This window comes from Odocoileus virginianus, chromosome 33 (assembly GCF_023699985.2).
Source record: "Odocoileus virginianus isolate 20LAN1187 ecotype Illinois chromosome 33, Ovbor_1.2, whole genome shotgun sequence".
Classification (NCBI taxonomy): Eukaryota; Metazoa; Chordata; class Mammalia; order Artiodactyla; family Cervidae; genus Odocoileus; species Odocoileus virginianus.
The window spans coordinates 34,528,706-34,553,297 of NC_069706.1; the positions used below are offsets into that span (position 1 = coordinate 34,528,706).

The window sequence follows — 24,592 nt, forward strand, 5'->3', positions numbered from 1 at the left end:
TTGGACTGCAAGGAGATCCAACCAGTTCATCCTAAAGGAGATCAGTCCTGGGTGTTCATTGGAAGGGCTGATGTTGAAGCTGAAACTCCAGTACTTTGACCACCTGATGCAAAGAGCTGACTCATTTGAAAAGACCCTGATGCTGGAAAAGATTGAGGGCAGGAGGAGAAGGGGACGACAGAGGATGAGATGGTTGGATGGCATCACCAACTCAATGGACATGAGTTTGGGTAAACTCCGGGAGTTGGTGATGGACAGGGAGGCCTGGTGTGCTGTGGTTCATGGGGTCACAAAGAGTCGGACACGACGGAGCGACTGAAATGAACTGAACTGAACCCAAGACCACCACCAGTTAGGAGACTGACTGGCCCTGTACCTTATCCTGAAACCAGGGATGGTTACATAATTTACAAGGGCTGATACAAAATGAAAGTGTGAAAAAAAAAAGTGTGGAGATTCTTGTTTGAAAATCAAAAGCAAAGCTTTTTTCTTCCTTCCACAGCCTCTCACTCTGTCATTGTGGTTCTTCATTTGTTATTTAATGTCCAGATCACTCAGACAAGAAAATACTCTGGGCAGATCCCCACAGGCACACAGAGTTCTGCCCCACAACTTGCTACAGACAGCCCACGTGCCCTAACCAGAGCCAAACCCAGACCTGTGCTGGCACCCAGTCCCTGCTGGGAGTGGAGGGTGACAACTGTGATTGGGTGGGGACAGGTGAGAATCCATCAGGGGTGGCAGGACCCCCAGCATAGGCTCCATTGCCTCATCGGACTGCACTTCCAAAACTTAAGTTCAGAGATGCAATCATTAAAAATGTCAAGATAGAGACCGCAGAGCACTAACTCCCCAGCACGGTGGCCCCTTTGGCGCCCAGCCTTGGGAGACTGCCATGGCTACACAGCCTAGAGTGGCCCAGCCTGGGGCCTCTCTCCGCTCCAGGGTCCCCTGTTGAACAGTGAGGTGGAAGCTGCAGGAGGGCAGGAAATTCCCGGTGCTGCCGGCACCATTTTAGCTTTAATCATGGGCTCAGGAGGCTGTGGGCCTCGTTCTCATTTCCCGGCAGCTACGTAAATCCTAGGCCTGTATCTCAGGCTCCTCGTCCTCTCTTGTTCCTGGGATGGTGTGAGAGGTCCTAGGCTGCTTCTCACAGGCTGGGAAGTAAAGGCTTCTTCATTTATGACTCAGGATGCCCCTGGGTTCTGGGATGAAACTGCGCCCTCCTTAGCCCCTGAGTCTGACTTTGTGGACTCTCAGGAGCCTAGACCAGGGGTCAGAAGCCTCCTTGATTCCTTGCTTCCCTGACATACTCTCCAGAACAAATTTCCCAAAGTTGTCTCTCAGCCCTCTCTGCCTTGTCCATTTGCTCCTGTTGGTATACAGAATAAAGGCCCGGATGAAAAGGTCCACATCCTAATGCTCGGAATCTGTAAATGAACATCACCTTACATGACAAAAAGGACTTTGCAGGTGTGATTAAGTGAGGATTTTGAGATGGAGAGTGCAAATTCATATGTTGAAACCCTAATCTAGTGCCTCAGAATGTTTTTGAGGGCCTTGAAAGAAGTGATTAAGTTAAAACGAGGTCATCAGAATGGGCCTAATCCAATCTGACTGATGTCCTTGAAAGAAGAGGAAACCAGATGCAAGGAGAGACCTGAGATGCGTGTGTGCAGAGGGGAAAGGCCATGTGAGGACCCAGGAAGGAGGGGGACATCTGCACGCCAAGGAGAGAAGCATCAGGAAAAACCAAACCTGCCGACACCTTGATGCCAGCCTCCAGAACTATGAAAAAAACTAATTGCTGGTTTTTAACCCACCAAGTCTAGAGTGATATGCTAGAGGTGGGACTGGGGACTTAATCACAAAGCTGCTTCTTTTTAAATTTTATTTATTTTTTTGGCTATGTTGGGTCTTCATTGCTGTGAGTGCTTTCGCCTAGTTATGGTGAGTGGGGACTACTCTCTAGTTGCGGTGCCCGGACTTCTCATTGTAGTGGCTTCTCTTGAAAGGCTCCGGCTCGAGGTGCAAGGGCTTCAGTAGTTGTGGTGCACTGGCTCAGTTGCTCCGCAGCATGTGGGGTCTTCCTGGACCAGGGATTGAACCGGTGTCTCCTGCGTTGGCAGGTGGATTCTTTACCACTGAGCCACCGGGGAAGCCCATCACTAGGGTTCTTATTAAAGGAGGCAGGAGGATCAGAGATAAAGGAAATGTGACAACAGAAGCAGAGGGTCAGAGTCAGAGACTTGGAGATGCTATACTCCTGGCTTCTTTTTTAAAGTGACTTATAACAATGATCATTTGTTAGAATTTTGTCTCTTGGCTTTAAAGATAGAGGAAGGGGTCACCATCCAAGGAATACACATGGCCTCTATAAGCTAGAAAGGCCAAGGAAACATCCTCTCAGCTGCCTCTAGAAGGAACCACCTCTGGGGACATCTTGATTTTATCCCCAGAAGATTCATCTTGGAGTTCACACCCCCAGAACCATAAGAGAATTAATTTGTGTTGTTTTAAGCCACTAGCTTGTGATAAACTGTTACAACAGACACTGGAAACTAATACCCACCCACTTCAATTGCTGCCAACTCAGCATTGTTTTCTAAGTAATCTGCTTTTAAAAAATATGTGTTCCAAGCCCCTCCCACCGGATCTCACAGGCAGCAAGGCCTTTTCTCAGCAGATACCACCAAGATCATTCAAGTGTGATACCTCAAATGCCTTTTGGGGGTCCTGGGCACAGCCAGGCCAGTGTGAGTGGTTTGGTGAGGGGTTTGCTGGGCTGTGGGGAGAGCCCTGCTCACATCCTGGACACAGGCTCCCACCCTCTGCACAGAATCAGACTCACATGTCACTGAACCCTGCTCTGTGTGTGGGAAGGACAAGGCCCTCCCAGGGCAGTGGGGTAGCTCCCAAGGCCCCCATAGCAAAGCTGGAGCAACTGATAACCTTCCAGCAGCATAGCAGACCGAGTCTGTCTGCATGTTATCTTGCTGATTTTTGTTCCCAAAAAACAGCTGTCCTTCTTCCCCCCTCCCCTCTTGCTTTGCATCTGAAGGAGGGCTGGAAGCCTGCCTTTCAAGCAGCTTTTTTTTCCATTGCCTTCACTTTTCCCGCCTGGTTAGGCTGAAGTTTATGTCAGGCAGTGCCACTTCCCCTCATCTTGCCAGGGACCTTGGTGTTTCTTAGCTGCAGGGGCTGAGGTCAAAGAAGAGACAAAATAAAAGCAGAGTAACAGACAAAAAGACAGAAGAGGATTCTGGGGAAGGGAAGCCTCCTGGCAACCCTGGCAAGAGCTCTGATGGCTTAAGATGGTGGGACCTGAGTTCTACAGCAGGTGGGAATAGGTGGTATTTGTGTTTGTTTCTTTTCCGCTTTGGCATTGGAAAAGTCCCTGATGCTGGGAAAGATTGAGGGCAGGAGGGGAAGGGGGTGACAGAGGATGAGATGGCTGGATGGCATCATCAACAGAACAGACATAAGTTTGAGCAAACTTTGGGAGATGGTGAAGGACAGGGAAGCCTGGTATGCTGACATCCATGGGGTTGCAAAGAGTCAGACACAACAGTGAATGAACAACATGCTGGCTTAGTAACATGATCCTCTCCTTAAGACAGCATTAAAAGGAATCTTAAGAATCAACTATCTCAATTTCCTCATTTTAGAGGCATAAACTGAAACTCCGAAAAATTAAATGACTTGCTCATGATCACATGGTTTTTTTGGCGCAGCACCACTCGACCTAGGTCTTCTAACTCCTCAATGGGCCTCTAGGTGGGAGTAGGAGGAACTGGAGAAATGACATGGGAAGAAAGGGGCGTGTTTCTTACCTATTTCTCAGTTCAGTTTTACAAATTTATTTGATTCAACTTGGAAAAAGATAACAAATCCCTAGGTCTGGAGGGAGATGGGCAGGAAGAAGGAAGCAGGAGTTGAGACAAGGTTATGAACATCACAGTGGCTGTCTCACGTCCACATCCACGTCCATGTCCTGGCCCAGGGAAGCGGCGTGGAGGTGGAGCAGAGCTCAGGTCCGGAGGAACACCATGGTGAGGAGCCCTGGAGAGGGGAGAAAGAAAAGAGCAAGGTCGTGTGTGGAGCTTGCCGGCTCTGTATACCCTCTTTCCAGCCCCCATTCTCCTCTCGCTGGGCCTGGATCCACTGGGCTCACCTAAGACGTAGGCTGCCACCAACTTTTGTCCCAGGGAGACGTGAAACATTTGGGGCAGCTGGCTGCCAAGTTCATCCTGGAGCGGGAGCAGCAGGAAGGCCACAGAGATTGTGCCCATCAGCAAGAAGAGGAGGAAGGAGCTGGTGGCCAGTTGCGGGTGAGGGTCTGGGGAACAAGGCCCGTCAGGAGCTCCAGCCTCCACTCCTGTTCAGTCCAGGGAGGAGGCTGAAGGTGGAAGGTGTACCCACTTTTTGTTGGACACTGGAAGTGTCCTCTTCTCCCTGGAGCCCCTGTCCCCACTGCGCAAGAAACCCTCTTCCCTCTGGTCCCTCATCGTTTTTTTGCTCTTCAACTCTGCCTTGATTACTGGCTCCCGTGTACCTGTGTGTCAGGCAGGGACCTCTGTCTCCCATAAAACACAATGTGGTACATAATTGCTCAACCCGTTTCTTATTGAACTGAACTGAGCTGACACAGGATGGGAAGTACTGGAGTTAGAGGTAAACGAAGAGTTTTTCTCTCTAGGTGGAGGCCAGAAACCAAGGAAACTGCGAAGTCTGCTTTTTCCCTAACCTGATATAAAATCTTAACTCCTAGAAATGTTTCTATCAAAAAGCAAAAGGCTGAACTGGAAGGGAATTCCCAGGCGGTCCACTGTTAGGACTCTGCGCTCTCACTTCCAGGACCCTGTGTTTGATCCCTGTTCGGGAATTAAGATTCTTCAAGCCCAGAAGGGGCACCAAAACACCCACAAAAACCCAGAACACCGACAACAACAAAAAACCTCTTCTACTCCAAATGAACTCACCTCTAAGGTCATGCTAGGTCCCCTCCCCCTACTGAATTCAAGAATTCCCATCCCCAAACTCACTCTCTGGGAAGGGCTGGGCCGCGGATGGTGCTGTCCAGGAATGAGGCTCTGGGTGGGGCGTTGGGTCAGACTGTCCCTGAAGCTCAAGGGGGTACGCTGGGGCCCTTAGAACCGAGGTGATGTCCTTGCGCCCCACCACTCGGCCCTCTGTTCCCTCCTCAGAGAGCTCAATGCGGAAGCGATCCTGGACATTATAGTGCCTGGGATTGGGGGCCACGTGGCGAATCACACTGGTCCGGAGAAAGGAGAGAGGCCCATTGAGGGGCAGTGATCCAAGTGAATCCAGGCCCCATCCTCCCAGGAAACTCCCTCTTAAGGATGCAGACAGAGGGTGGGGAAAAAAGGCTGAAGAGCAGCAGCTCTGAGACCTAAGTCACAGAAGGGTAAATCAGAGAAAGCTGGCAGCGACCACTGGCTTTCTTCAGCCTCCCCATCCGCTCAACTCACATGTCAATGCAGGACTGAGGCTTCACATATCCTTCCGCGTCAAACACTGTGTATTTGGCAGGGGCTGTGCACAGCACTGGGGGAAAAGGCACAGAAAGATCGATCGACTACTGCCTCAGAGAATCCTGCACAAACCCCGTCCATGGAGTCCCCCCAGCCTTCTACCCTCGGACTGGACTTGACCCTTCCATTCTGCCAAGGCCGGACAGTCAACTGTACTCATCTGACTCCTCCAGCCCACCCAGCTCCCCAGCATATTGCCGCTAGTCCCCACATCCCGAGCACGAGGCGCCCATCCCCTTCACCTCGGAAGCGAAGCACTGCTCCCGTGGGGTTATAGAGGGTCAGTAGCTGCCGGGGTCCGCTCCGTTGGTCCGCCCTGAATACTAGATCCGGGGGAAAGACCAGGACCGGGACAACAGATCCCGAGGGAGGAGGGGCGCCCCGGGACCCCCGCCCAGGAGCCCCCGGACCCACCAGCTCCTGGTCCTGGGGCGCCCCACGGCGCATGCAAGCTCTGGGCGGTGGAACATCCGAGGGCAGAGCTCAAGGGACGGGGCCTGGAGTATAAAGCTGAGGGGTGAGAGGGGCGAAGGGAACGGGATGAGATCGTAAGGCAGGGCGTGGGCTGATTCCGCGCCGCCGCCTCAGAACCCCGCTAGATAAGGCCCCCCAGCAGACCAGGCCCAGGTCTCCCAAACCCTTCTTCTCCCCCAGCAGCGCCCTGGGTCCCCTTAAGCCCCGCCCCCAAGCCCTACCTCGAGGGTCACGCCCACCCGGGAAACCCGGCCCCTCGCGGCTCACAGCCCCAGCCCTAGTCTTCCGTCTTAGTTCCTAATTTCCATAAGCCCCGCCCCTTCCGGGCGTCCTGGGGCACCCGCCCCCTGCCTCCGAGGCCCGTTTCCGCCGGTCGCCGCGGCCTCTTCCGGAGCTGCTCTTTCCGCCTCTTGCTCTCCTGTATCTGGGCCTCCTATCACTTCCTGACCTCGGGGCCGCGCTTCGTCGGGCTTCCGCCTCCGAACGGTCGCTCGTGCTCTGAAGCTCACCTCTGGTCACAGCACCTGCCAATCAACCTGTGGCCGGACCAGGGCTGCCATCTTTCCGGGAGACCGCTTCTGCACTTCCGCCGTACGGTCTCTATCATTGGCCAGGGCGGCCTCGACTCAGCTATGACTATTCGCCGATTGGTGCGCCTAAAGCGGTGATTGGCTTGATCCCAGTGACGTAGCACCTGACGAGCGTCTCGAGCCAGAACGCTAACCCTGGAATAAGTGGAGCGGAGGGCTAGCGGGAGGGACCCGGGCCAAGATGGGAGTCGGGCTTTGTTCCTTCCTCCCCACTCTTGAGGCTGTCCAAATCACTAGCATCACATCCCACGAGGGAGCCCTCTTTTTTTTCCCCTCTTCAATCCCAGGCTCTTCTAGGAGCTTCCGCAGCAACAAAAGCCGTTTTCTACAGTACTAATTGAGTGTTGCTCCCCCTTGGACTCGGATCTCTGCCCACAGCACTTCTCTTGATTCCTTCCTGCACGGAGCTCATCTTTGAAATCACTCATATTTGCAGAGGGAATTATGGTTCAGTCCTGCTGCTCACATCATCCCACGAAATGGGATGAGAGTCAACTCCACTCTCAGACGAGGAAACAGCCTCCACAAGGTGAAGGCCCCAGGCCACACACTTGGTTAGCAGTGGAGCAAAACAAAGTTAATATTACCTGAAAGTCTTCTCTGCACCGTATCAAAAAGAGAATCTCCCTTTGCCTGTCCTCTTATCATGCTTTTGTGTTCTTCATTCATAGCACTCTTATAGCTACTTGACCTCGTTAGTTTATCTCTGTTCAGGTAGAATGTGCTCTCCTCTTCACAAGAGCTGGGACTTTGTTTTCTTGTATTTTTGGCACCTGAAACAGTGCCTGACATTTGGAATGAGCAAATGAGTGAGTGACTATGATGAACTTCTGAGCTGAGATCTGATTGAAGTTAGGAAGTGGACCAGGAAATGTCTGTGGAGGAGAATTCCAGATCGAGGGAACAGCAAGAGTAAAGCCTGGAAGCAAATGTTTACTAAAAATGGCCAACGAGCCAGTGTGATGGAAGAGGCTGAAAGGGAGATAATAGAGATGAGATGAGGTGAGAGAGAGGACACAGATCACCTGGAGCCTCAGAGCCCATAGTAGGACTTCAGATTCTATGCGGAGACTAATGGGAAACTATGGGAGAGTTATTTTAATTTCTTTTTTTTGACTGTGCCACATGGCTTACAGGATCTTAATTTCCTGACTAGGGATTGAACTTGGGCCCTCGGCAGTAAAAGTGCAGTCTTAACCACTGGACCGCCAGGGAATTCCCTTAATTTGTTTTTTAAAAACAGCTTTATTGAGATATCTTTGACATATAAAAATTGTATATATTTAAGATGTACAACTGGACATTTCGATATATGTATACATTGTGAAAAGATTGCCACAGTCAAGCTAATTTACATATCCATCACCTCTGCATATTAATAGTTGCCATTTTGTGTGTGTGTGGAGAATTTGGGAGAATTTTGAGCAAAGGGGTGACAAGATTCAACTTACATTCTTCTGTGTAGTAACCCTTGAGTTGAAAGAAGGAATGAAAACAAATCCCCCAAGAGGAGCACCGAAACCGTGGAAATGGAAATGTGACCCCTTCCTCAATCAAGAAACATTTATTTGAATAAGAAAGGGGTCCCTAGGTCCAGGGTGGGGAGGTTGGCCTGCGACCCAGCAGGCTAAACAGGCTTGGAGGGGCACTTCCTGCCGAGGTTGATGAGGATCTGGTGCTGGGTAGGCCGGTGGAGAACCACAAAGCTCTCTGGAGGAAGGATGGGACCTCTGTTCTTGTCCACCTGGCCCATCAGCAAGTAACTGATTCCTAGGGAAGGGGAGGGAGGGATTGAGGATTTGTGTAACAGAGCTTTATAGAAATACGGCCTCATCCCAGTCCCTCGGGTTCTGCCACCTCCATCGTTTTCATGAGGCTCAGTCTCCCTCTACGTTTCCCCACATCTCCATTACCTTTCTTCATGGGGGGGCACTGCTTGCATGGCACATAAAACTTCAGGAGGGTGTCAGTGGGTGGAGAGGGCAGGTCCAGGCCTCCGGTTTTGTAAACACCAGTGATATTGACAGTTGCTGTGAGGCCCTCCCCTGGGCCCCGCACCATGGACTTAATCATTCCTGTCACCACTGTAGGAGAGAGCCGGGAGAGGTGAGACAGGAGGCCAGGGCAGGGCTGGAACCAGAAGTTTGGGGAGAGCTTTGGAGACAAGAGGGGAGGTTATAGGAGCTGGAAGGGTAGATCTTGGGGATGGGCTTCTTACCCAGGTCGCTGTTACAGAAGTGGCTCTGCAAGGTGCCTGTCCTCCGGCACTGCTTTGGGCAGGTGACACTGGGTGCATCTGGTGGGGGAGGGCGCACCCTTAGTGGAGGGCAACCTACCCAGCAGGGAGGAAGGACCACTTTCCCCACAAAAGCCTCATTGCTTTGAACTTGTTCAGAGCTCTATCCAGCTTTGGGTCCCAGCACCCAGTGCCCGGCCTTAGCACAGAGGCAGCACTTGTAGGTGCTGTATGAATGAATGGGCGCAGGAAGGAACTCTGTCTGATACAGCTCCCTGAGGCCTGCGTCGCTTCCTCTCCCTTTCCAGACTCACCCGGGCCCACCGGAGTTGCTTCTGCCTTCGGCGCGGCTCTGGGTTTCTCTTCAGGTGGGACTTCGGGCTTGACTTTGGGCCCGGCTCCGGGCTTGGGGCCCGGGCCGACCTCCCCTGGGCCTCCTTCGGTGGCGCCCCGAGGCTGGGTCCTGTAGGTGGCCGAGAAGCCGTCGGCCGTGACGCTGAGGTCCGAGACGAACTGGACGAGGAGCTCGTTCCCTTCGGAGGTGATGGAACTGCGGGCGGCGGGGTATCAGGGGAGGCGTCAGGTGGGCAGCGCATCCTGCTCCCTGCCCAGGCCAGCGGCCTTTTGACCTCTGCCCCTCAGCTGGCTGCATCAGCTTCTCGATTTCGCAAGCTCCACTGGCCTCGTGATCCGCAGACCGCAGGCCTGGCGCCAAGCCTCGGCCAGGGCCGCTACCTGCCCCGCCCACCCCGTTTGGGGCCGACACGTAGGCCGCCCGCGGCTTCAGCTAAGCCCCGCCCCTCCCGCCAGCCGCCGGGAACCCCGGGCTCGCGCACCTGGGGCTGCAGAGACGCCCCGACGGTGTCGCCCACCCAGGTGGCGCCCCCTCACCCCGGGACTGTGTCGCCACAGAACTTCCCCAGCCGCTTGGCGTCGTCGCTCACGGGTCCGTTGAACACGCTGACCGAGTCGTAGCGGCAGTAGGAGTCGGGCTCCAGGTCAAACTTGCCGAAGGTCAGTGAGATCACCTGGCGGCGGGGCAGAGGCGGAGGCTGCGCAGGGGAACTCCGGGTGGCGGGAGGGTGCGGAGTTCTCACCTCCTCCACCCCGCCGCCGCCTCCGGGACGCTCGCCGGGGCCTCCTGTCTCATCGCCCGCGGGCCCTGGAGCCCACCTCTTAATGCATTCACACCGCGGCTCGGAGGAACACACACATTCACCGGGAACCCTCCGTCGCCGCAGTCCGCAAGGCCAAACCCTGGCTCATTCTCAAGGAAAAGACCCAGACTCTACCTCCAGCGTCACCACCACATACACACACACACGCAAAAATCCGTTTATATATCGGCATCGGGTACCTCGCTCTCGTAAGGCTCCTCACAGTTGTGATTTTACATTTTTTGTTTGGGTGCGAGCAGGTCTGGGTCTGTTTGTGCTCCCCACCATGGCCAGCTCAGTGCTGGGGACATTGTCGATGTTCAGTAAATCTTTGCAGTCTGCATGCTGGAGGGCGCCGCCCGGGTCCCCGAGGGCAACCGGGGCAGGGGGTCAGTACCTGGTCCGGGGGCGCGATGATGTGCCAGGAACAGCTGATGCCAGGGGGGTAATCGGACTCGGGCCAGTTGGGCGTGGTCAGGGTTCCCTGGGCCTTCTCCAGCCGCCCCCCGCAAAATTGGTGCTCTGGTGAGGGGAGAGAGGAGTGGGGGTGGGGGGCGGTGGAGACCCTCGGTCAGCTGGAGGAGACCGTGCTGAAAGCTCAGATGTCTGGGTCTCAGGAGGAGGGGGCGAGAGGAGGGAGAGGAAAGAAGGGGGGAAGGTTAGCAGAGATGGGGCTCGGCCGAGCGGGGCTCGGGGAGGTTTGGGACCGCGAGGGCTAAGTCTAGGACCGCCGGGCGCCCAGGCGGGCGGTGGAAGAGGGGAAGCAACTGACTGGATCCGCTCCCTTCTTGCCCCTCCCCCTGACCCGAGGCCATATCGCTCCTCTTCCCCTGGGAGATCCCATCTCCCCGGCCCGGCAGAAAAGTCCCCATCACGGCTGGAAGAGTCCCCATACGGTGAGGGTGCCCTCAAATTGGGGCACAGCCCCGAGGTTCCTCAGGGGAGGTCCCGCCTTAAAGATTTTAAGGAGACTTCTGCCGCCAGGAGGGGGTGATGGGACCGCAATCGGGAGCCCCCGGGCTGGGTGTAGGGGGCTCCGGGTCAGGGGGAACCTAGTCCCCCAGCCCGGGGGTGCCCCCCGCGCCCGTCAGAGGGAGCCCGATTGCGGACGGGGGCGGGCGTTACTCACCGTCCCAGTAACCCCAGGCCGCCCATTCCACCCGCGGGTCGGTGACCCATTTCCGCCTCGCGCCTGGGGGGGGCCCTGGAAGAGGGGGTGGGTGGGAGCGGGAGAGGGGAGAGAAGACGGGGAGGAGGGACTGAAGGGGCAGTTAGTGAGGAGGAAGGGTAAGGGAGGTCATGGGGGCCCCAGGCTCTTGGGGTGGAGGTTAAGGCTGGGGTGGGGCCTGCGCCGGGGGCGGGGCCAGGAGAGGGGGCGGCGGAGGTGAGGGAGGTCTCACCAGTGCCGGAGGTGGCCCGCCCGCTGTACCAGAGCAGGAAGCCTCGTCCTCCCGTGCCCTCGTCCGATCTCATCCTCAGGGTCACCTGGTTGCCGGAGGCGACTAAGGGCGCGGGCCGGAAGGTCCCGCAGAAGCGTCCGAGCTGCTGGCCTGAGGTTCCAGACCCGGCAAAGATCTCCAGAGCATCGTACCGGCAGCTGGGGTGCTGCTCCAGGTCAAAGACTCGGAAGGAGAGGGACACAGTCTGGCTCTTAGGGACCTGACGGTGGGGACAGGGGCGGGGTCCTGCAAAGTCAGGCCAAACACCACCAGGCAGAGGGCACCTCTCTTTCCCCCAAGCGTTTCCTACAGAGACTGGGCCTAAAAGGGCCAGTCTGATGGTGCATGACTGCACCAAGACCCGAGTGAGGTCTGTGGAGAGACCAGAGGGGGTGGGGATGAAGGTGGGAATGGACAAGCAGGCTCTGCATTAAGGTGTGAGGTCACTTGCCACGTGGTATTGTGGGCACTGACCAGAGGGGAGCGGGCTGGGCCTTCCCCAGGGAGAAATGGTGGGACTTGGCGGGGAGGGAATTCCCCTAGCAGTCTGGCCTTTGGCTGCCTGAACCCAGGCCTCGGACACTTGGAGGAGGGAAGAGTGGCCAGAAGGGCCTTCTCACCGTTATTGTCCAGATGCACTCCTTATTGGGAGGGTAGAGGTTGGGGAAACCCTCACTTGCCACGTAACCCGACTCCCCAGTCACATCCCCTCCGCACAGGAACACGGGTCTGGGGAACAGAAGAGAGGTCAGCCCTGCGTGGGGGAGTGCTGGAGAGGCCAGGAGGTGATGAGGATGGGCGGGGAGCCAGGGGGATGGGGGAGGAAGCCCAAGGGATCCGAGGTGGCCTGAGCCAGCCCACTCCAGCAGAGGCTCAGGGAAAGTGGGGCCAGCCACTTGGCTGTCCCTCCAGCCCCTCGGAGTCCCTACCCCCCACCCCAACAGGAATTCCGGGAATCCTCCTCTCATTCTCCACCCCCCTCACCCTGCCTGGCAGTGGGGACAGGAGCCGCCTAACTACTTCCAGATGTGGACACAGACATGAGGCCACGCGGGGGGTGGGGGGTGGGAAGGGGTCGGGGGAGAGGGAGAAGCTGCAGCCAGGGCCCTGTGGCCCCAACCTTTGCCCTGCTCCGCTTCCAGCTAACAGCTTGAGTGTCTGACTCCCAGGTCGCCCCCTCGCACTCCCCTCTTCCCCCCACCATCTCCAGTTCCCTCCTGGAATCCTGACGTCCAGCCACCAGGCAAGTTCAAGGTCTTGGTGCTCTCAGGTTCCATGGAGGGGGGCCAAGGGTCTAGATGGATGGGAAGAGGACGGAGGACGGAGGGCGGAGGAATGGGGAGCGGTGGTGCCCACAGGAAACACTAGTCTGGCCGCAGGGAAGGAGGACTTGGGGGCCAGAGAAGGGTAGGGAGATGTGGCGGGGAGCGGGGTATTAGTGAAAGAAGCCACCAGATCTACAGGCATACACCCCCTGCCCCCCCTCCCCCCAGGAATTAGGGATTTGAAGCTCACTCAAGCCATCTGGAAGGTGCCAAGAGACCTACCTGGTGTAGTTGGGGGTCTGGCCATAGGTGAAAGGCAGCAGCAGAGCCCAGGCAGTGAGGAGGGGCCCCAAGAGGGAGGCTGTGGCGGCAGGCAGCATGGCCGGGGGCGGGGGTGGAGAGAAGTGCTGGGGTCTTCAAGACAGAGGCAGTGGCTGAGTGCAGCAGCAGCAGCGGCGGCGGCGGCAGCAGCACAGATAATCAGTGCCAGATGAGGCAGCCTCGGGCGTGTGGGCGTGGGGACTGGCCAGTGGGGCGGGCGGCGGGGAAGGCGGGACAGGGAGAGAAGAGCAGGGACAGTGGCAAGTCCAGGGGCCTCTCTAGGTCCAGGACACACAAATACCGACCTAGTGGGGCGGGGGTGGAGCAATGAAGGCCAGAGCAAGCATCAGGCTCTCAGCATAATCCAGGCGGTCCAGGAATGTCTTCAGCAACCCTGCTCTGTCCAGAGCCTGAGCATCCTTCCAGCACAGCCTGGGGTCCTTCCTGTGGACCCTCCAGACCACCCGTGCACCTCCCCATTCCCACTTCCTCAGCACCCAGAGGAAGCCCTTCTCTGGACTCCCAACCTCTAATCACTCACTTCCTGACCACCCCCTGGCTCCAGCTTATTTTCCACTTCAAATGTTTACTGTCCTCTCCCTCCAAGGGGCCAGACCAGGCCACAGAGAAAGAATGCGGCTTACCCATCTTCTTTCCCAAATACTTGGAGGTCAGGGTTGGTGGGGGGCGGGAGGCATGGTACGTGGGCAAAGGGAGTGTCTTCCCTATGGAGGAAGGGGAGGATGGAGTAGGAAGTAAGGGAAAGAACAACGCGTGAGCTCAGATCTGGAAGGAAAACAGGAGGAGGAGAGTGGTTGGGGGGGTGGCTGGCCGCACAGGGATGGAGTCAGAAGGAAGCAACTTGCTCAGTCTGGTGGATGGAGGATCCGAGTGGCAGAACCAAGTAGGGGCTGGAGGGGAGAAGAAGCTGATGGATGCAGGAACTGACAGCCTGAGCTGCTTCTGCCCTGCACCGCACCCCCACCCTGACCCCCAGGTTGCTCCCAGGCCCTAGGGTTCCAAACCAGGCCTTGATTCAGCCTTTTATTCTATTTGTCAAGCAAATCTTTCATCCATGATAGTCAGGTTGGGGGCCCCTCCTGGGCAGCCCCATGAACATCTTATAAAACCATTCCCTGCCCACCTGGCATGTCTAGCAGGCCCCACCCCCCTGCATCCCCTCCCCACACGTGCGTGCACACCGTGTTCCTTGCGACCACTCCACCTCTCCTTAGCCCCTGACCCAGGGCCACACTCTCCCTCCAGGGGGTAAGACTAGGAGAGGAGGGGGTCAGCTTTCAGGGGGTGGGGGGCCTTGGCCAGCCCCTCCAGCAGCCCTCTGCAGCATATCCAGCGCCTCCCAAAAGAAATCCTTCTGTGCGGCCATCAAGGGCATCCAGCCCACAATCTCCTTCATCTTCTCCATGCGGTCCTGCAGTGTGGGGCAGTTGTGGATCTGGCTGAGGTACTCCTCACAGGCCCAGGCCACCCCACCAGGGTCCTGGGGTGCTCCAGCCCCCAGGCTGGGCTCAGGGGTCCCCACCGCCTTGCTGGCTGGTAGGTCCCGGTAGGCTGGGTGGTGCTCAATGTCATGGCTGGACAGCATGTAGAGGCACTCTCTGGTGGAGCAGAGAGAGCAGGCGCACAAAGGGACCTGGAGGAGAGGAGACGGCGTGGCTGAGCCGGGGCCCCAGGATGGGGTTCCCAGGGAGCCCCAGCTGTTGTGTTCCACCCGCTCAGACCAGCCCGGAGCCAGCAAGTGAGCTGGCGGACTGAGCCCCAGGGTTGTGTGAGCTCAGAAAGGACCAGCAGGATCGGCTCAGGGGGAGAGCCAGGAGCCATGGTGCACGGCAGGAAAGGGAAGTGGGCAGTGCTGGGAAGTGGGGTCCCTGGGTCCCGATGGGAGCCCCAGCTCTAGCCCCCCGGGCTCGATGGCTCCAGCCCTCCCCAGTTGCCCCCTCACCGGAGCCTGGGCTCTGACCTTGATGTGGAGCTTGACGAAGGAGGCGCTGCCCTTAGGCCAGCCGGGGAGGCGGCCCCCGGCCCCGCAGCCACAGCCCAGCAGCTCCTTGCTGAAGTCCGAGCCCTGGCTCAGCACCAGGGAGTGGTTGAGGCCACACCACAGGGCGATGGGGCGCTGCAGATAATGTACCTGAAGGCACAGGACGGGGCCCCTAAGTGGGGGACGCTGAGGGACTAGGGGTGCAGCTTGAAGAAGGGTGACAGAGGGCTCAGCGCAGAGTCTAGGGAAGTGAGGGGAGGGAGGAGATGGGCCTGAGAACACGCTTCCATCCCCCAGCAGGCTGCCTGGCGAAGCCCCAGTCTGAGCACAGAAGCGCTAGCAGAGCCGTTGCTTCCTCCTCTCGGCTCCCTGGAAAACAGGCTTCCTGCCCAAGGCCAGGGCCTGCTGTCTGCATCCTAGTCTCAGCCCAGGCCTGCGCCTGTCCAGTCTCTCATGCTGCCTTCCAGCCTTGAGGGGGAAAAAAGAGCCTCTCTCTCTGTCTCTGTGCCATTCCAGGAAGGACCTGCCTTCCACGGATTCCTTCCTTCCATCTAGCATTTTCAGTCTGTCATAGCATTACCTTTCAAAATGGCCATGCTGTTCTGGAAAAACACTTCCACCTGACTCCTGCTGCTTCTGACCTCTGTCTTTTAGGCAGCAAGACTGGCTATACAATCAGTCTGAGGTGGGCCTCTTGTTCTTTCCACAGCCAGTCTCACCTGAACCTTCTGTGATCTGACTTCTCTCCCTACGATGCTATGATTTCTCTCCTAAGGCACTGGACCTCCCAGTAGGCAAATCCCAGGGCCTCTCTGCACACTTGCTCCTGAGACTGTGAGTGCTTTAATTGTGATGACATAGATATATAATTTATGGCCATTATAGGAAAGTTTATAGGAAAAATTATAAAATATTGTCAAGCAAAAATTCACTTAAAAATCACTGGAAGAAGCCCCACCACCTTCTATTAACCTCTTGCTGGGCATTCTTCCTCAGTGTTGCCTCTATAAATATACACATACGAGCTGTATATTTTTAAACAAAAATGGGATTGTGCTGTGTAAATCATTTCTTGATTTTTTTTCCACCTTAAAAGTATGGGAACTTCCCTGGTGGTCCGGTGGCTAAGACTCCGCACTCCCAATGCAGGGGTCCGGGTTGGATCCCTGGTCAGGGAACTAGATCCCACATGCCGCAACTAAAGATCTCGTCCATGCTGCAATGAAGACCAAAAGATCCTGCAATTTGCGACTAAGACCTGATGCAGATATATATATATATATATATATATGCCATATATATCCATGTGTGTATATATACACACACACACATATGGCACAACTGGGACTTCCCTGGCAGTCCAGTGGTTAAGATTCTGTGCTTCCACTACAGGGGGCATGGGTCTAATCCCTGGTCAGGTCACAGCCTGCATAACCTGTGCTGTGCGTGCATGCTCTGCTGTGTCCAACACTTTTGTGACCCCACGGACTGTAGCCCACCAGGCTCCTCTGTCCATGGGATTTTTCAGGTAAGAATAGTGGAGTGGGTTGCCATTTCCTCCTCCAGAGGATCTTCCCAACCCAGGTATGGAAACTGCACTGCAGACGGATTCTTTACCACTGAGGCACCTGAGAAGTCCACATAATGTGTCCAGCACTCCCTGCCAAAAAAAAGACACAACCATCTTTCCACCTCAGGGAGTATATTCCTACATCATCACTGTCACTTTAATCACCGCCTCCTGGGTGAAACTTTCTGTACCCATGAGATGTGGCATCTGAGGGTGTGTCTCTGAGAGAAGTTTCAGTTCCTCTGCCAACAATGGCGGCTACCACCCAGCTTTGCTCCCCTTATCTCTACTTTTGTCATTTCAACTTTGTTCCAACTTGGAATCCAGCTATACATTTCTATTTCAGTGTTTTACTCTCATGGCAAAAAAAAAAAAGCTAAGTTCACTTTCTCCCTCAAAACCAGCATTCTTCTCCAACTGATGTGTTTACTTGTGATGCTGTCTATTGCCAGGGCCAACTATGTCCTACCCTGCTGTCCTCATATGTAATTACTTTCCAGAGGCTGTTCATTTTCTTTGAAAACACCTCACATCTCCATTCCTCTCTGTTCCTGCTTCCACTGTGCCAGCCCTAACCCCTTGTCTCAAGTCCAAGTGTCCCTCAGCAGCCTCTGGGGGGCTCTTGCTATGCCCTCTGGCCAGGTGACCCAGTCTCAATCATCCAGGGGGGTGGTCTCCTGCTCCAGAACCCAAAACTGCGCTTTCCCAAAGCAACACTTCTGTAGGCTTGTGGCCACCTGTAGGGCTTCCCTCTCAACTCAGACGGTAAAGAATCTGCCTGCAATGCAGGAGACCCAGGTTTGATCCGAGTCAGGAAGATCCCCTGGAGAAGGGAATGGCTACTTACTGCAATATTCTTGCCTGGAGAATTCCATGGACAGAAGAGCCTGGCAGGCTACAGTTTATAGGGTCGCAAACAGTCAGACACGACTGAGCAACTGACACAATACCACCTTAATACCACCTTGTAGCTACTGAATTCCAAAACACTCTACTCTAGTCAGGCCAGTCTTTCCACCTTTCCAGGTATGCGCAAGCTGTGTCCCCACCCCCATTACACAGGATGCCTTGCCCGGTACCCACCCAAATCCTCTCTAACCCACTGAGATGCTCACATCTTAGCTCCTCGAGTTACTTCAGCCCACCCAGGTCTCCTCATGTCACTAAACTACTGCCCTAACAGCACAAGCCACACAAAATTCACCTCATGGTGCCAACCTGGTTGAGACACGCAACAGTAGCACAAGCATTACAAGCTGGTTGGCTTAACTTCCTAGGGATTAGAGAGTGGATTCTGAATGGTGGCTTGTTGGTCTAGGGGTATGATTCTTGCTTTGGGTGTAAGAGAGTGGATTCTGGGACTTCCCTGGTGGTCCAGTGCCCAAGACTCCGTGCTCCCAATGTAGGGGCCCTGGGTTTGATCCCTGGTCAGGGAACTAGATCCCATGTGCTGCGATTAAAAGATCCCACATGCTGCAAATAAGACCCAGCACAGCCGAATAAATAAAATACAGTATTTTTTTAAGAAGTGGATTCTATGGAAATTAGAGGCGTGGAGAGATCCAGGGGTCAGGGAATTAGAGAAAGTGGGGGCAGGATGAGTAGCTGGGAAGCAGTCTCACCCGTGTGGGTTCCCCTCTGTCCATTTTGTCCCCTGTTCCAAGCTGCCCATATCTGTTATTTCCCTGCATAAAGATTCGGCCAAATTCATCCACCAGGCCAAGGTGATTGTAGCCAAGAGCACAGAATAGGATCTATGAAGTAAGGCAGAAAGGAAAAGTGAATGTTCAGTCGTCTTTGGAGGAACTCTGAGTTCCAGAGTCTCCCCACTGCTGACCTGCCCTCCCCAGCTAATCACTTCCAGTTGTGCCTTCCACATCACTCCTCTCCCAGGTCCCTTTTCCGTCCCTGATCAATGATTTGATTCCTGCTCATAGTTCAGACCTTCAGTATCTTGCAGTCCCTTAAGCCCCCCCACCCCCACCCCTGCCCTCCCGAGGATCCTACCTTGGCAGGCAGTGAGAGTGCAAGCGGCATCTGCTGGTCCAGGGGGTCAAAGGCTTGAAGGGTCCCAAAGAGATCACGATACACCCCTGGGGTATGCACCTCAAAATACACTCCCCCCTGGTCTGGGGGGTCGGGAGCCCTCAGCTCAGCAGCTTTGGGCACCCATGTCCCAGGGATCGGGCCCTACCTCGGATGAAAGGTGCAAATTCTGGGGAGTCTCACACCCACTAGAAATGCACCAGCTATGATGTCTGAGAACTTAAACACCTGTTTTGACTAGGATGCCCTATGGATCCCCTGCTGAGCTGGAATAAGGATAAGGGAGGGCTCTGTATCTGGAAGGTCTGTCCAAGGTTGGGGTCTGGAGAAGCAGGAAGATAGTTGTCTTTCTTACCTGTGATGTAGAGAGTACTGCTCTGGTTGGAAGCCATGCAAGCCACACGCAGGTGAGGAAGGCAACGGGACACCTTTCTCAGGGCCAGCTGAACCGTGTAGGAGCGTGGTTGATCCAGCTGGGTCTCATTCACGACCAAAGAGTAGATCTTTCCTTCCTCTGGGGAAGGGGGCAGGGAGACAGACAACTGTGTGGGGGAGGGGACCCTCCAATAGCCACATTAACTTCTTTTTAAATAAAAATGTTATTTATTTGTTGATGCCATGCTGTGTGGCATGCCAGATGGTTCCTGGACCAGGGATCGAACCTGTACCTGCCACACCCAAAGTGCCAAATCCTAACCACTAGGCCACCAGGGAACTCCCAACCACATTAACTTCTCAAGAGACTCCTTAAGCCCTAACAAGACAAAACATTTACTGCCCTAGAGTGGGCTGGAGGGGAAAGTGTAGAGAAGAAGCAAGGAGTAGTGATGGGGGGCGGGGGGTGACTTCAAGTTCCCTGGCCTCCAGTCCCCACCACTGAAAATCAACCAGGGGAGTTCTTCAGTGTGAGGGACAAGTGGGGAGAAAACGTAGCAGGTGGATTTGGTGGAATCTAATTTGATTCCTGGTTGGGAAGAATGATGTCTGGGGATTCATGGCCCTGCCTAGCATTAAGAAGTCCAGAAGTGGGGGGGAAACGTTCCCTGGTGGTCCAGTGGTTAGGGCTCTGTGATTCCACTGCAGGGTACCCAGGTTCAACATCACAAGCTGCGAGGCATGGCCAAAAAAAAAAAAGAAGTCCAGAAGGTCTCAGGTCTGGAAGCTTGGGAGTGTGGTCAAATCTAGGGAGGACTGAGAAAAAAGCCCGGGGTAGCTCCGGTATAAAGTACAGTGCCTGGTGGAGGTTGGGATGATTAGAATTTTAAAAATCAGTGCAGGGACTTCCCTGGTGGTTCAGTGGTTAAGATTCCACCTTCCAATGCAAGGGGTGTGGGTTCAATCCTGAGTTGGGGGTACTAAGATCCCACAAGTATGGGGTGTGGCCAAAAATAAATAAATAAATAAAGTAGTGGAGTTCCCTGGTGGTCCAGTGGTTAGGACCCGGCATTTTCACTGCCATGGCCCCAGGTTCATTCCCTGATTGGGGAACTAAGATCCCACATGCTGTTAGTTGCTCAGTCATGCCTGACTCTTTGCGACCCCCATGGACTGCAGCCCACCAGGCTCCTCTGTTCATGGGATTTCCCAGGCAAGGATACTGGAGTGGGTTGCCATTTCTTTCTCCAGGGGATCTTCCCAACCCAGGGATCGAAGCCGGGTCTCCTGCCCTGCAGGCAGATTCTTTACCGACTGAGCTATAAGGGAAGCCCCCCCGCATGCCATGCAGAGTAGCAAAAAAATAAAAAGAAATCAGGCGTTCACTAGAACAGTGGTTTCCAAACCATTTTTTGCAGCAGGGCCCTTTATTCCTATGACACGTTACCCAGAATCCTAGACTAGCAGAGAGATAAAAGCAGAGATACTTGGTTTGACACCAGGACGAGGTGCCCCTCTCCCCCCAACCTCCTGCCACAGGTTCTGAAGACTGTAGGAAAACAATATGTAAACCAGTTGCTTTAAGCCTCACCTGTGAGGAGCAGCAGGTCCCGCTGCGTCTCCTGACCAACCAGCACAATCTGCTTGAAGCTCATGGAGTGGTGGAAGGTCATCTTGAAGACCCGCTGCCCGCTGGACTGCAGGTAGACCTCGACACAGTCGCAGGCCTGGCTGCTGGTCGTGCCCACCACTCCCGGCTGCTCCCGAGTGGCTAACACGTAGAGGTATTTGCGGTACACTGTGTCACATCTCGGGTCTGAGGCGAACTGTAGGAAAAGACAACAGTGGAATAAGACGAAGGTGTCTGGGATCTAGAACCTTGCAGTGGGATGAGGCCGGGGCGGCTGGATCTGGGGGTAGGCGATGAGGTACTTGGGTGCGGGGCTGGGAAATGCGGACTTGGCTTCAGGTTCCTGGTATAGGAGGGCGCTGTCCTGAGAATGCCAGCTCGAGATTGGTGTGGCCTTGGGTTCCCGGAGGAAAGGTGGGGTCTCGGCTGTCGGGGTCCTGTTACTCACATCCTTGGCTCCACGACACAATACAACATAGCGGCAAGCCCGCTTCCACTGGATCTGGCCAAGGGTGGAGGAGACCAGGGCATTTTTGAGGAAGAAGAGGGTCCCTGCGTAGTCAAGAATGAAGACGTGGTCCTTGGTGGGCAGGAAGCGGCGGTAGCCATGGGCTAGCTGCGGAGCTACACTCTTGCTGAGACAGCGGCGGCGGCCCCCGAATGCCTGGAAATACAGGCCCTTTGTGTCTGGAGAAGACAGAGAGGAGGAATTTAAAGGCTCAGGAAGGCACAAGGGAGATGAATCAGAGCCTGGGCAAGCTGGGTTTCTCAGTGGATGGGTGTTTAGCTCCTCCCCATCCCCATGCCTGGGGAACGACCCCTTCCAAAGGGCCTGTGCAATGCTCAGAAGATACCTGAAATTATGTCCCATGTCTGAACTAAAATTCTCTGCCTGACCTCAGCCCAGGGCCATACACTTGCTGCTAAGTGAGCACTTCTTTGGTCCAAACTTGCATTAGGGTGGAGATATCAAAGGACTTAAAAGAATTCATAGAAAAGTAGAAAGAGGAGTGAAAAGGAATGACTGGGAAAAGCCGGTAGCCCTCCCTTGTCCCTAGCTCTGGATGTGCTATCTGGATCTCCCTTCACTCTGGTGTGTGAGATGAAGTTACTGGATTGGAGATTAGAGCATATTTCTCCACCTGGGGGTGATTTTTGTCCCTCAGCAGACATTGGCTGTCACAGCTGGGGGAGGTGCTATTGGTATCTAGTGGGTAGAGATGGGGGAAATTGCTAAACATCCCACAAATGCAGAGGATAGCCCCTTCACCCGACTTCAAAGAATTATTTGTCCCCAAGTCCTATTAGGGACCAGGTTGAGAAATCCTGGTTTAGAGGAGGGAAAATTCCAGGTATTGGGAGAGGAGGATGTCTCAAGGTGAAATGTGGAAGTGTTTGAATGTTGGGGGCAACTTGGCAGGGATGCTAGAAGGAGTAGAGGCTCTGGGTGACACGTCTATCTGAGAGCAGCTCTAGAGACTTGGAGTAAGACCTTGCTGGAGTGTGTTTCAATTTAACAAGTTTCTTCCAGAGAAAGGGGTCCTGGAAGGTTGGCTGGGAATACTAAGGTCATCAAACAAGTTTATGGAGCAGGAGGGACCCCAGGATAAGGTAGGACAGAGGCAGAGAGAACTAGAGGTTGAGGGGGAAGGTGTACAGTTCAGAATGGCAGCTCTCTTCCAGGGTCGGACCCCAGAACCCTGCTCTCGAAGGCGAGGACTGAGCCGGTGACAGATGCGCCTCCACACGCCCTCGGCATCGCACACTTGGTGGAAGTAGTGGCAGGTCTGGCCGAGAGCGACCACATCTCTGACTGGGAGGAATGAGACGATGTGCTCCACCTGGGGGGCGGGCAGGATGGGGAAAGCAGGGGTCAGGGGGCACCCCCCTACCCCGCCCAGCCATCCTGGCCCCGGGTTCCTTTATTCTTAGCACCAACCCCCCACCCCCAAGGACTCACCAGCTCTGGGGGGAACAGCTGAACAGAAACAGGGTTTCCTCGCCCCTTCTTCTCTTCACCGCCAGGCTCTGAAGGGCATGAAGGGCAGCTCCGCTTTACCTGCCCAAGGAGAAGGGGGCGCACATGACGGGCATGCCCCTCTTTCTCCCATCTCTTACTTATTAACTGCTGTTGTGGGGGGGCCCATTGTCTGACTCCCAGCTCTGTGCTGTTCGAGCCTGCCATCTTTTTCCTCTGGGTCCGTGGGTTACCCCTCCCTGTCTGTCTGACTCCTTGTCCAACTCCTCCCCTGACCTCCGGCTGCCATCTTGCTGCCCCCCACCTTGCCTCGCCGCCCTCCCCCCTCACCCTGAGCCCCTCCTCCCGTCTGCACAGCCCGGTCAATTTTTGCAGCTTCCGGCTCCGGCTTCTCCTCACCATCCTGACTGCCCCCTCCCTGCGCCTGCCCTCATCTCTCCGGGCCCCTTGGCCCCCCGTACTCAGCTCCCTGGCCCCGTCCCTGCTGCCTTTCCCACACCATGTCCCCTGCCTGGGCTTGGGGGACTTTCTGGGGCCCCTTGGCCTGCTAGGCTCCTCCCCTATGGAGTCTGGGGCAGACAAACCTCTCTCTGTGACCTCACCACCCAGCCACTGTGACCTATTTTTCCCCAAGCTTGCCTGGGATTTTCTCTCTCAGCTCCTTGGTTCTAGCTCAGTTCTGGCCACCCAGGGGCTCATGGGATATGCATTGGACAGGAGAAGGAAAGTGTGAGCTACTGGCAGATGAGGCCTTTCCTTTCAGGGAGTAGGAGGAGGCTTTTCTACTTGATGCCCTTTTAGCAAGAGAAGCACTGGTGAATTCTTCATATCTCAGCAGGTCAGAGCCGCCAGGGGATTTGTAGCTCAGGGATATAAACTCAATTTGAAAGGCGAGGGGGAAAGGTGACCCTGTTAATTAGACCATTTATCTCATGACAGCATGCATGAGATGACAGTGGGCACAGCTAAGCAGAAACACTACTCTTCTCATGAAGAACACATCCAAAAGCAGACTTCTTTCCTGGGACAGTAACATGGTTGCATGCCTGAAGGGCAACCTATTAAGGTGGAAGGAAGAGATAGATTTACTCTGAAAGCTTAGGATATCTCCCAGAGTCTAAGCTATTAACTTAGTCTTATGGGGAGAGGGGGATGACGTGGATGAGAAGCAGCAGGAGCTGGGGCTGCATCTGTCCATGTGGGGGACAGAAGATCTGCACTGATACATCCAAGGAGTGGCTGGCTGGCCCAGCAACACTGAAGAATTCAGGCCTGGACAACCAGCCCTCAGCTGCACAGTATTATAGACTCATTCGTTTTCTGTGTTAGTAGACTGTCAACCATCCAATCCAACTCCCTTACTTGGGGGACCAGTAAACACCTAGATTGACACACATAGGGTGGAATTCTAATAATTCAATAAATGTCTCGGAATGTCAACATCTGAGTTGTGACTTATGGGAGAGATTCTTCAGTTACTTGTGGCTAGGCATCTGTTAACCAGTTAAGTGGATTATACTAGGTCCTTATGCCACCTAACAGGATGTTAAGATCTCTCAGCAGACCGAACAAGTATAGGCAGCTTCCTCTTGCATCTGGGTCCTTTTTATCCACTCCGTTTCACCTTGGAAGCCAAAGAAGAGGGTGCGAACAGAAAAAAAAAGCCCAACGCAAAAGCTGATGCAGGGAGAAGCCTGGCTTCTAGTGCGAGCTGTCAGTAACTTGTTTTCTCTTGACAGCTCATCAACTTCCCTCCGCTTGTTTCCTCATTTGTAAAACGGAGGACTTCTACGTGAGGGTGGTCCCTTCTAGATTAATTCCAAAGGTTTGATCATCACAATTTCTAACCAGCCAGGCGCGCTCCTTTGGGCAGCGGGATAGCCCGGCGTTATTTTCGAGGCTTTCCGGGTCTTCTTTAACCCTTCCTCCAGGAGTTGAGCTGGGCATCTTCAGA

General features: G+C 54.9%; 3 protein-coding genes across 9 annotated transcripts; all 3 read right to left on the reverse strand.

The window, feature by feature from the left end:
- Positions 1 to 3,844: 3,844 nt before the first annotated feature.
- On the reverse strand, positions 3,845 to 6,644 carry MOSPD3 (motile sperm domain containing 3). 3 transcript variants are annotated; one of them, XM_070460319.1, is made up of 6 exons: positions 6,539 to 6,644; positions 5,798 to 6,065; positions 5,493 to 5,568; positions 5,046 to 5,275; positions 4,175 to 4,378; positions 3,845 to 4,062 (listed from the first exon to the last, which is right to left on the reverse strand). In XM_070460319.1, the coding sequence occupies exons 2-6, from the start codon at positions 6,000 to 6,002 to the stop codon at positions 4,031 to 4,033; spliced, it is 747 nt and encodes a 248-aa protein (XP_070316420.1). In that variant the 5' UTR covers positions 6,003 to 6,065; positions 6,539 to 6,644; the 3' UTR covers positions 3,845 to 4,030. The 3 variants fall into 3 exon arrangements, with proteins under 3 accessions (XP_070316420.1, XP_020731449.1, XP_020731454.1); XM_020875790.2 differs by lacking the exon at positions 6,539 to 6,644 and adding an exon at positions 6,251 to 6,512; XM_020875795.2 differs by lacking the exon at positions 6,539 to 6,644 and having other exon boundaries at positions 4,175 to 4,339; positions 5,798 to 6,237.
- Positions 6,645 to 8,168: 1,524 nt separating this feature from the next.
- Positions 8,169 to 13,229, reverse strand: PCOLCE (procollagen C-endopeptidase enhancer). Its single transcript, XM_020875752.2, has 9 exons — positions 12,999 to 13,229; positions 12,072 to 12,180; positions 11,413 to 11,671; positions 10,410 to 10,534; positions 9,747 to 9,883; positions 9,170 to 9,405; positions 8,838 to 8,915; positions 8,533 to 8,703; positions 8,169 to 8,389 (listed from the first exon to the last, which is right to left on the reverse strand). Exons 1-9 carry the CDS (start codon positions 13,094 to 13,096, stop codon positions 8,247 to 8,249), a joined length of 1,356 nt encoding a protein of 451 aa, XP_020731411.2. The 5' UTR covers positions 13,097 to 13,229; the 3' UTR covers positions 8,169 to 8,246.
- An 839-nt stretch (positions 13,230 to 14,068) lies between these two features.
- On the reverse strand, positions 14,069 to 24,585 carry FBXO24 (F-box protein 24). Of its 5 annotated transcripts, none has more exons than XM_070460316.1 (10): positions 24,487 to 24,585; positions 22,621 to 22,719; positions 22,318 to 22,501; positions 21,109 to 21,347; positions 20,622 to 20,856; positions 19,011 to 19,169; positions 18,617 to 18,738; positions 18,232 to 18,363; positions 15,019 to 15,189; positions 14,069 to 14,691 (listed from the first exon to the last, which is right to left on the reverse strand). In XM_070460316.1, the coding sequence occupies exons 1-10, from the start codon at positions 24,583 to 24,585 to the stop codon at positions 14,329 to 14,331; spliced, it is 1,803 nt and encodes a 600-aa protein (XP_070316417.1). In that variant the 3' UTR covers positions 14,069 to 14,328. The 5 variants fall into 5 exon arrangements, with proteins under 5 accessions (XP_070316417.1, XP_020731397.1, XP_020731381.2 ...); XM_020875738.2 differs by lacking the exon at positions 24,487 to 24,585 and adding an exon at positions 22,969 to 23,260; XM_020875722.2 differs by lacking the exon at positions 24,487 to 24,585 and having other exon boundaries at positions 14,069 to 14,469; positions 14,581 to 14,691; positions 22,621 to 23,128.
- Positions 24,586 to 24,592: the final 7 nt, after the last annotated feature.